The 9,252-nt window shown below is 58.4% G+C and overlaps 2 protein-coding genes and 1 long non-coding RNA gene across 3 annotated transcripts in view; 1 reads left to right on the top strand and 2 right to left on the bottom strand.

The window, feature by feature from the left end:
* The window catches only part of TSPYL2 (TSPY like 2), a 5,287-nt gene extending 4,200 nt beyond the window's left edge, over positions 1-1,087 (bottom strand). The window contains exon 1 of the mRNA XM_025213650.1: positions 5-1,087. Coding sequence (XP_025069435.1) covers positions 5-1,003 — 999 coding nt within the window. The 5' untranslated portion in view covers positions 1,004-1,087. The remainder of the gene's footprint in view (positions 1-4) is intronic.
* A 91-nt stretch (positions 1,088-1,178) lies between these two features.
* The window catches only part of FOXP3 (forkhead box P3), an 18,240-nt gene continuing 10,166 nt past the window's right edge, over positions 1,179-9,252 (top strand). The window contains exon 1 of the mRNA XM_025213651.1: positions 1,179-1,445. Within this exon, the coding sequence (XP_025069436.1) occupies positions 1,375-1,445 (71 nt within the window). The 5' untranslated portion in view covers positions 1,179-1,374. The remainder of the gene's footprint in view (positions 1,446-9,252) is intronic.
* Positions 5,873-9,252, bottom strand: part of LOC112551662 — a 3,799-nt gene continuing 419 nt past the window's right edge. Inside the window, exons 2-4 of the long non-coding RNA XR_003095954.1 lie at positions 6,354-6,409; positions 6,175-6,269; positions 5,873-5,912 (exon numbers count right to left, since the gene is read on the bottom strand). This is a non-coding gene — a long non-coding RNA (uncharacterized LOC112551662). The remainder of the gene's footprint in view (positions 5,913-6,174; positions 6,270-6,353; positions 6,410-9,252) is intronic.

The following is a 9,252-nucleotide window of genomic DNA, read 5'->3' as shown; positions in this document are numbered from 1 at the left end:
CCAGGCCCCTCTCCCTGCTGATGTTGACAGTTTCCAGGTCCCCCTCTACAGGGCTGCCAGTTTCCAGGTCCCCCACCATGGTCACAGCAGGTTCCAGCCTCCCCTTTTTGTTGGCACTGACCATCTCCAGGCCCCTCATCATCATGACAGCAGTTTCCAGGCCCCTCTTCCTGCAGGCATTGGTGGTTCCTGGGCCCCCCTTTACAGGGCCAGCAGAATCCAGGCCCTTGATCATGGTCATGGTGTCTTCTAGGCCCCCCATCAAGGTCATGACAGGGCCCAGGCCCTTCATTTTTGTCCTGACAGTCTCCAGGCCTCTCTTTCTGTTGGTGTTAGCAGTTTCTAGGTCTCTTATCATAGTCATGGTATCTTCCTGGCTCTCTCCTATGGTTGTGGTGGTCCGTAGGCCTGGCATTATCCCAGCACGCTCCAGGCCCCTCTTTCTGTTGCTGTTGATTTTCTGGACCCCTTTCACAGGGTTGGTAGTTCCCATGCTCCCTAATGTGATCACAGGGCTCTCCAGAGCCCCCTCTACGGTGCTGGTGGTCTCCAGGCCCCTCATCGTCATCAAAGCAGTGTCAAGCCTCCCCTTTTTGCTGCTGTCGTCTCTCTCCAGGCCCCTCGTCATTATCCCTGCAGGTTCTAAGCCCCCACACCTACTGATGGCGGTGGTTTCAAGGCCCCTCACAGCAGCCACAGCTTCCAGGCTCCCCTCAGAGGCGCTGCTGCCCTCAGAGGAGGCCTCGCACCCCCCTTCTGTGACATCACCAACGGCCGCAGCCGTCTTGCGCCCACTGGCGGCCCCGTGGAGCCCCTCCGTGATGTCACTAACGGCCGCTGCAGTCGCCTCACGCCCCCTGGTGGCCTCGCGGGACGCCCCCCAGCCCGTCATGGCGGCCAGCGTCTGGGCCCCCTCGGCCTCGTCGTGCCGCTGCCCGGCCGGGTCCACAAGACAGAGCTTGGTGGCTGGGCCCCCCACCGCCCCCGCGCCGCCGCTGCTCATAGTTCACTCCGGCTCCCGGCGCGAGACAACCAACTACCACCAACCACCAAGCTCGAGCGCCTGGATTGCTTCCCTCGCCCCGCCCTCCCGGTGCGCGGATTGGATGCCGGGGAAGTGGCCGGGCCAATGGCTCGGCGGTTTCCGTCCCACGTGGGGGGGAGGAGGGCGGCGGCGATTGGCCGAGGCGGCGGACTATCCAAGGTAGAGGAGCGCCGCTCTCGACCCTCTCGCCTCGTGGGGGCGTTGGCAGCTGATTGGCCGGCGTGGAATTCCCCCCCCTTCAATGGCAGGAGGCTTGACCTATCCGCCTTGCCCAGTCCTGTTCCGTTGATTCAGTTACGTCGATGCCACCGGCCGCCTAGGCGCGGCGCATGCGCACTGCTGAGACCCGCGATGCGTCTGCGCAATGGACAAGCCTAATAAAGCCTGTGCTCCCCAGAACGTAGGGACAGTGCATGCCCAGTAGGGTAGGCTTGCATGTGGGTGTACGTAAGGGGAGTTTTGCATGCTGGCTGACCAACTGGCTGTGAGTGCGCACGCACCCATGCAACCTGGGGGTTACAGTGTACAATAAGCTGAATATGAGCGTGTGTGAAGCGTGGGTGTGCATGTCCTTGTTTAGGGCACATCTAGAACACGTGTCCAGTTTGCACTACAGAAAGGATGTGGACAAATTGGAGAGAGGCCAGCAGAGAACAGTGAAAATGGTTTGGGGGCTGGGGCACAGGAGATGAGCAGAGGCTGAGGGAACTGGGCTTATTTAGTCTGCAGAACAGAAGGCTGAGGGAAAATTTAATAGCAGCCTTCAATTCTGTGGAAGGTGGTTCCAAAGAGGATGGAGTGAGACTGCTCTCAGTGGTGGCAGATGGCAGAATAAAGAGCAATGGTCTCAAGCTGTAGCAAGGGAAGTTTAGGTTGGATGTTAGGAAAATCTTTTTCACTGGGAGGGTGTAAAGCACTGCAACGGGTTATCCAGAGATGTGGTGGAGTCTCCATCCTTGGAGGTTTTCTAGATCTCGCTAGACAGAGCCTTAGCTGGGATGATCTAGTTGGGGGGATTTGAACTAGATGACTTCCGGAGGTCCTTTCCGGTCCTCCTTTTCTATGATTCTATGACATATGGTATGGTGCCTTGCACAGTGGAACACTTAACTGGCCATGGGTGCACACATGTGCAACACATTCCACAGTGCTCTGGATGCCAGGCTGTCAGCAGGCCAAGAATGCAGACACATATGAAACCTGTGTCACAATGCCCTGCATGCTGGGGAGCCAGTTGAAAGTCTAAAAAAAAAAAGGGGCACCATGCATAAAACACTTGGAACGTGTACAGCCAACTGAAGGCCACGGTGGGAAGGAAACTGGACACCATAGAGCACAACTATGCCCCCTGCTGTTCTACAGTCTCCTCCCAGGGCTTCCAAGCCCACTCCTGCCCAGCCATGTACTGCTGCTGCCTTCTTTTGACTGCCTGTAGTGTTGCTGAGTCACAAGTAGGCTTTTCCTTGGGGGCCTGTGTGAGGATGGGGAAGCAGGGCTTGTAGGGAATTGTGCTGGGGTGTGGGCAGCACGGTCCCAGGATGTGGCAGAGGCATCAGGTCACAGGGGTGAGTGGAGGAGGGGTGCAGCACTGCATAAAACCCCTGCTTAGTTTTTACTGACAATCACACTTTTTTCCCCATAGATGGCGTTTAACTCCCTAAATTTGAATACAGCCCTTCTCATCAGGCCCTGGCAGCCAGACAGGGCCTGATGGCAGCATTACATTTAGTGAAACTTCTAAGAATAAAAACACATGTCAGTAAGGAAGTTGGGTTGTCAATAAAAAAAAAAAAAATCGATAGATTATCAGTGACAAATGGGTAACGCATAGGGGGTACATGTGGGTGCATGTGCACCCCCTACAAAAAAGGTGCCACCAACACTCAATGGCACCTGCAGGCGGTCACTGCTTGCCACTCTGCCACCAGCACTGCCAGTGGCATCTGCGGCGGTCCACAATCGGGGGCATGCACCATTGTTCATGGTGAAAAATCTATCCTTGGGCTGACAACCCTGCTGGTATGTGCCAAAGTGTCATGCATGGGGTCCATGGCAGGTATATGTAATTGGGTAAGCTTGTATGCTGGGAATAGTGCGACGCATACCATCATGCAGCATGGCCAGCAAGATAACATGGGCTAGGCATTACACATAAGAGTGCAATGGAAAGAGGCAGCATGCCAGGTCATAAGAATGGGCCTGGCTCCTGCATCGTTACTCAGTCCTGCACAGACAACCCTATGGATGTGGCAGGGGAAGGTGTGTCACATGAGAGAGGTCCATGCAATCAGGGAAGGCCGATGAGGTCTGGGGTGTTAGAGCAGGGGAGGCTGGGAGCTTGGACGCCTGGGTTCTCTGGGAGGGGAAACACCCCCGAAGGGGGGCAGGGTTGCAGGGAGCTGCTGCATTGATCTGGGTCACAAGTGAATGGTGCAATGTACTCAAATTGAGAGACTCCCCATCCCCCCCTCTCCAAAGGGTTAAATAGGACAGACTCCCCCCATTTCATCTCCATGTGGTATTATTCTTGGCTGTTCCCCAACCTCTCCACCCCAGAGCTAGTTATAGTGGTGCCTACCCTGGGTGGCATTACACTCATCCATTCCGTCATCCCACCCCAGAGCTGGCTACATCTCAGCCCTCCCTGCATCGCATTCTCCTCAGCCACTCTAAGCACCCCCCATCCCCCAGCAGACCCGAAACTGCCCCCCTCCCCATGATGTTATCACAGTGTCTGTGTTCGAAGAAATCCCAGCATGACCTTTGCATCAAACTTCAGTGGAGGGGGTGAGGGGGCATATCAACCTTGGAGCAGGAAACTGAAACCTTGAGCAAGAAGATTGAAGGGGAGGGGGCACAGGGTTTTCCAAGACCACCCACCTCTCCATGCATCAGCTTGCCTCAGAGAAGTCCCCTGAGCCCCCACTCTCCTCCCAGAGAATGAGGCCTTGGGGCACCCAGCCCCCTCCCTTCCCCCCCTCCCCCACTTTAACCCCCTCCAGACCTCACTCTTCTAGAGCAGTAGTTCTCAACCTTTTTTGTACCAGGAACCATTTGTAAATATCAATAGCCAGTCCCGGCCCAGTGCCCCTCACTCCTGACCCAGCACATGGGGGCAGGGGGTGGGTGAGTGGGGCAAGGGAGGGCTGTGGGGCATGGGGAGCCCCAAGCAGCCCCTTGCAGGCTGGAACTCTGGCAGCCTGCAAGGGAAAAGCCACGGTTTCCCACATTTTTCTTATTTAAAAGAGAATCCATTTTTAAGTTTGTTTGCCACCCTTTCATATATTCTTGTGACCCACTTTTGTGTCACAACCCACAGGTTGAGAAATGCTGTCCTAGAGAACCCAGCTCTCCTGGCACCCAGGCCCTCCCTGCTCTCATCCCCTAGAACCCACTTCCCAGAGAACCCAGGAATCTGGGCACCCTCTGGGAGGGGCATGAGGTTAGGGTGGGGAGACTGGGTTCTCTTGATGGGAAGTGGGGTCTGTGTGGAGATCTAGGTTGCAGCCTGGACGCCCGAGTTCTTTTGCAGGGGAGTGGGTTCTGATGAGGATTGGGAGCCCGGACATCTGGGTTCTTCTGTTGGCATTCCTCAGGCTCAGGGGACAGCGAGGCAAGGGTTTAGTGCCCCCTAGCCCTCCTTGAGGGATGTTGTACTTGGCCATTCCCAAGCTGCTCCACCCTAGAACTGCCTGCATCCTGGTTCTAGCTGGACCCTGCCTGTGGGGTGTTACCTGACCCTTCCCATAGTTGGGGACTGGGGCTAGGCCTTGTCCCCTCCAAGCAGCCCCGATCTGGACCCAATTCCCCCTTCAGGAATTAGGCCATATAGCTGCAACTGGGATGATGTTTATTAGTGCCACACTGTGCACAGATGCCCTGCCCCTCATTTAAGGCCTCCTTGTAATCAGCAGCTCATAGAGTCCCGTGATGTGAGGAAGAGGGCAAAGCACAGCACTGGGGGTGGAGCCTCAGAGGGGGACAGGCAGAGAGGTGAGGTGCTGGGAGTCCGAACCCCTGGGTTTCCTCCAGGTCTGGATAAGGAGATTGAAGTTTGGTGGGTGAGAGCAAAGGCAAGGCTGGGAGTCCAGACAACTGGGTTCTCTGCTTCATGAATAAATAAATAATCTCTCTTCCTCTTTTGAGGGGAGGAGCATTAGGCCACACCAGGGCTCATGAAAGCCCTGCCCCTGCCCCTATACAAAAATAAATAGGGGTGCAGCAGGATTGGGGGCATGGGCTTAGATCCACAGTGGGTAGTGGTTAGGTCCACTTGGGGGCCTTAAGACCACAGAGGCAGGTCTTATACCCACAGGGGTGGGGCTTAGGGCCACCAGGCCAAAAGCAGGCAGAGGGCCAGGGTGGTGGCTGGGGCGGGGCCACTGCAGGCCACACCCCCTCCAACCAAGGCCAGGGAGGCATGAGCCAGGGCAGCCCCCAGCCCCGGGCCCCTCCCCCCAGCAGCCAGGGAACCTGGCGTTCGGGCAGGCACAGCCAGGGCAGGCCCCATTGGCCGGCAGGCACCCTCCAGCAGGGCTGGGGGGCTGTGGCGGGCATCCTCATCGTTGTCAGCTGCATGCCGTGCCATTTCCTCCACCAGGGCGCTGTTCAGAGCCCGTTCCGGCCCCATCTGGTCCAGGGGACCCAGGGGTCCCCCCAGTGCCTCAGCCTGCAACTGGCTGAGATGGGAGAGGTAGAGCTGCTCTAACTCCCAGTCCACAGCCTCCTCATCTGACCACAGGGCCACAGCAGGCTCCTCCGGGCCAGTGGTGGGCAGCACTGGAGTGGAGCCAGCTCCCAGGATGCTTTGCACCACAGAAAGGTCAAGGGGCGCTGGTGCTGTGGTGGTGACCATCAAGGCTGGAATCTGCAGAGGGAAGTGGGGGATGACAGCAATCTCAGCCTGGTGGGGGATCTGGACAGCTCTTGGCATCCCTTTATCTCAGTTGGGGGAGTCTCCACAGTGCCCTGTGTCCTCTGATCCTGGCCCAGGGGGTCTGTACAGTGCCTGGCATCCCTCACTCTCTACCTGGGGTGTCTGTACAGCACCTGGCATGCCCCTGTCTCAGCCTGGGGGGTTTGTATAGCATCCAGTGCTCCGCCAATTCCAGCGTGGTGGGTGCTTTTACCTGTCTTGTGAGCTGCAGCTGGTCAGGGGTCAGTGATTCGTTCTGGGTTTTGCTTTCTGGGGTCTCCTCTGCAGAGAGGGACAAGACCAGTTCTCCTGTAATAGCAAGGAGGGCACTGCTAAGGGAAGCTCACAGTGCCAAAAAGGGGCATTGTTGTGGGGAAAGCTCACAACACTCACCTTCATGATAGACCAGGAATGGAACTTCATCTGCTCTCAGCTCCTTCTTGCCCACACTGTGGAGAAGGGACAGGGGAAAATGGGGTTAATGAGGCATTTGTTATATACCAGTCACCCCTGGGCAGAGAACCTGGGCATCTGGTGCCCTGATCTCAGCCAGGTTCAGCCCTGATCCCGGGTTGGGGTGTTTGGACAGCACTTAGCACTCCCTGATCCCAGCCTGAGGGTCTGTACAGCCCCCTGATCTCAGTCTAGGGTGCAGGAGGGCATCTGTGTGTCTGTCTGTCTACTCTTCCAGACAGTGAGACCAGACACATAGCAGGTTGGAAACCAGGCTAATTCTCTGACACACATTCACCATGGGAGAGAACCCAGGCATCCGGTCCTGTCCCCTGCCACCCTCTTCTGTCCCACCAGAGCCCACTCCTTTCCCAGACCTAGGAGTGAAACCCAGGTGTCCAGGCTCTCACTATGTACTAGATCCACTGCCCCACTCAGCTGAGGAGAGAACTCAGGCATCTGGGCCTCTAGCTGCCAACACATACAAGCTGCCCAGACACCCCTGGGCCAAGATAGGGGCTATGCAAGGTGCTGTACAGACCCTGCCCCTCTTAGTGCCAAGACTCGGGCTGCATCAGGTGCTGTACAGAACCCCCAGGTTGTGATCAGGGGGCACTAGGCACTGTACAGACCCTATGCAGGGACCACGGGGTACCAGATGCTGTGCAACCTCCCCAGCCCAGGAGTGGGAGATGCAGACTCCCTAGGCTGGAATCAAGGGGGCACCAGGAGCTGTACAGACTCCCCACCCAGGCTTGGATTAGTGGGGGTGCACCAGAAGCTGTACAGACAATCCAGGCTGCGATCAAGGCCGCCCAGGGAGCTGTACAGCCCCCTTCCCGCCAACACACACACACTTCCAGGCCCAGATCAGGGGAACCTGGCTCTGTACAGACCCCACAGGCTGGGATCCATGGACGTTAGGTGCTGTACAGCCCCCTCCCCTCCCCCCGCAAAAGCTGACTGCTGTACCAAGGCCCAGACCCAGCCACGCTCTGGGTGTTTCCTGCCTCCGTAGAAACTGTTTCAGAGAAAACAGCCAGAGGACGTGATTTTTTCATCCCCCCGCCTCCCCCAGGCTCTCTGGCGTCTTGATGAGTTACCCTCCCCCTGACTTTCCCCTCTGGTATGTTCTGCTGCCCCCACCATTATGTGAAGCCCTGCCCCATCATGGAGGGGAGGAGGGTCTGGGTATTTTCATGTGGATTGGCTTTCTTCACACTGCACAGTGGGTGTTGGAGTCCAGAGAGGAATCTAGAGAACCCGGGCATCTGGGTCACCCACCACCTCCTGGTCTAACCCAGCAAGCCAGGCTGCCTTCCTGGGGAGCGCAGGCATTTGAGCTATTTCCACTCCCAACTTTAATCCACTCCCTCCCTAGAGAACCCAAGCTTCTAAACTCCCAGTGCCCACCCCCAACCTGCCAGACCCCACTCCCCTCCCAAAGCAGAGAACCCAGGTGTCCAGCCCTTCAGTCCCTCCTGCTCTCACCACCCCCAACTCTCACTACACTCCTAAAGTACAGAGGGAACCCAGGCATCCAGGCCTCAACCACCTTACTCCAACCCACCTGCCCCCACTGCCCTCTCAGAGAACCCAGGCATCCATCTGCACTCCCAGCAGCCTCTTTGCTCCAGCCCCCCAGCCCTCAGTCCTCTCCCACAGCAGAGGGAGAACAGAGATGCAGGGGTCTGGTGTCCCTTTTAAGCGGCTTGGGGGTCCCATGGGGGGTTAGAATGATCTGGGGTGGGGTGGGTGTGGGGGTCTTCATGAGGGTGTTGAGGGGGCCCCATTTGGATTCCTGGGTCTGAGGTCTTGTGGGGAAGTTGTGGGAGGCTGTGTGGAAGGGCATGGGGGTCTATATAAGGGATTGTGGGTTCTGGGAGACAAAGGGCTCTGGGGGGGTCAGGAACCCTGTGGAGGTTTGAGATCTCTGGGGCAGACTGGAAGAGGGGGGGCCTCTGTGAGAGGTTGTGGGGGTCTGTATAGGGGTTGGAGACCCTGGGTCTCTGGGTCAGGTCTGGGGATCTCCGTGGAGGGGGGGCAGTGGGGAGTCGGAAGGGGCCTGGGGGACCCTGTTACCTGTCAGCGCCTGCCTGCACGCAGTTCCAGCCCGCCTCGGGGGTTCAGGAGGGTCCAGTCCCCCCTTCTCCTCCCAGCTGGGGTCCAGCAGGCACAGTCCCCCCATGTCCAGCCTGGCATCCCCCCTTGCCACCACCACCTTGAGCCCCAGAGACCAGGGGGCGCAGTTCTCCTCCTGCCCCACCAGGGACAATAGCGGGACAGGGAGGGGCAACCCAGGATGGGGCCAGGGCTGGTAGCACCGGAGCTGTGCCAGAGGCAGTCCCAGGGCATCAGCAAACAGCACCCGGCGTCCAAGGGCATGCTGAGAAGACAGGACAGGGCAGGGGGGCCCTGGGACATGCTGGGAAGGGGGCAGTTGGTGGCAGTGCTCCAGAGCATGCTGGGAAGGCAGGCAATTGCAAATGGACCCCGGGGCATTCTGGGAAGGGGGCAGTTGACAGCACTGCCACAGGGGATTCTGGGATGGGGGCAGTTGGCAGCAGTGCCTTGGGGCTGGCTGGGTAGGGGGCCCTTGGCGTGAGCGCCCTAGAGGATGCTGGGAGTGCAGCCAAGCAGAGACAGGGGAGAAGGAGCGGGGGGGCCAGGGCACGGGGGAGGAGTGGGGCAGCAAGGCTCGGACAGGGGGGGCTTCCTCCTCCTCCTGCCCCTGCCCTTCCCCACCAGGGGGTGGGGGCGGAGGCAGAGTGCGCAGTGGCGAGGAGCAGGACGAGCCTGCCATGTCAGTGGCAGCTGAGGCTGGGGGGGGGGGGTGGAG

Source organism: Alligator sinensis, unplaced genomic scaffold (assembly GCF_000455745.1).
Source record: "Alligator sinensis unplaced genomic scaffold, ASM45574v1 scaffold137_1, whole genome shotgun sequence".
Classification (NCBI taxonomy): domain Eukaryota; kingdom Metazoa; phylum Chordata; order Crocodylia; family Alligatoridae; genus Alligator; species Alligator sinensis.
The sequence above is the reverse complement of the archived record's forward strand: the minus strand, read 5'-3'. Positions and strand labels throughout refer to the sequence as shown.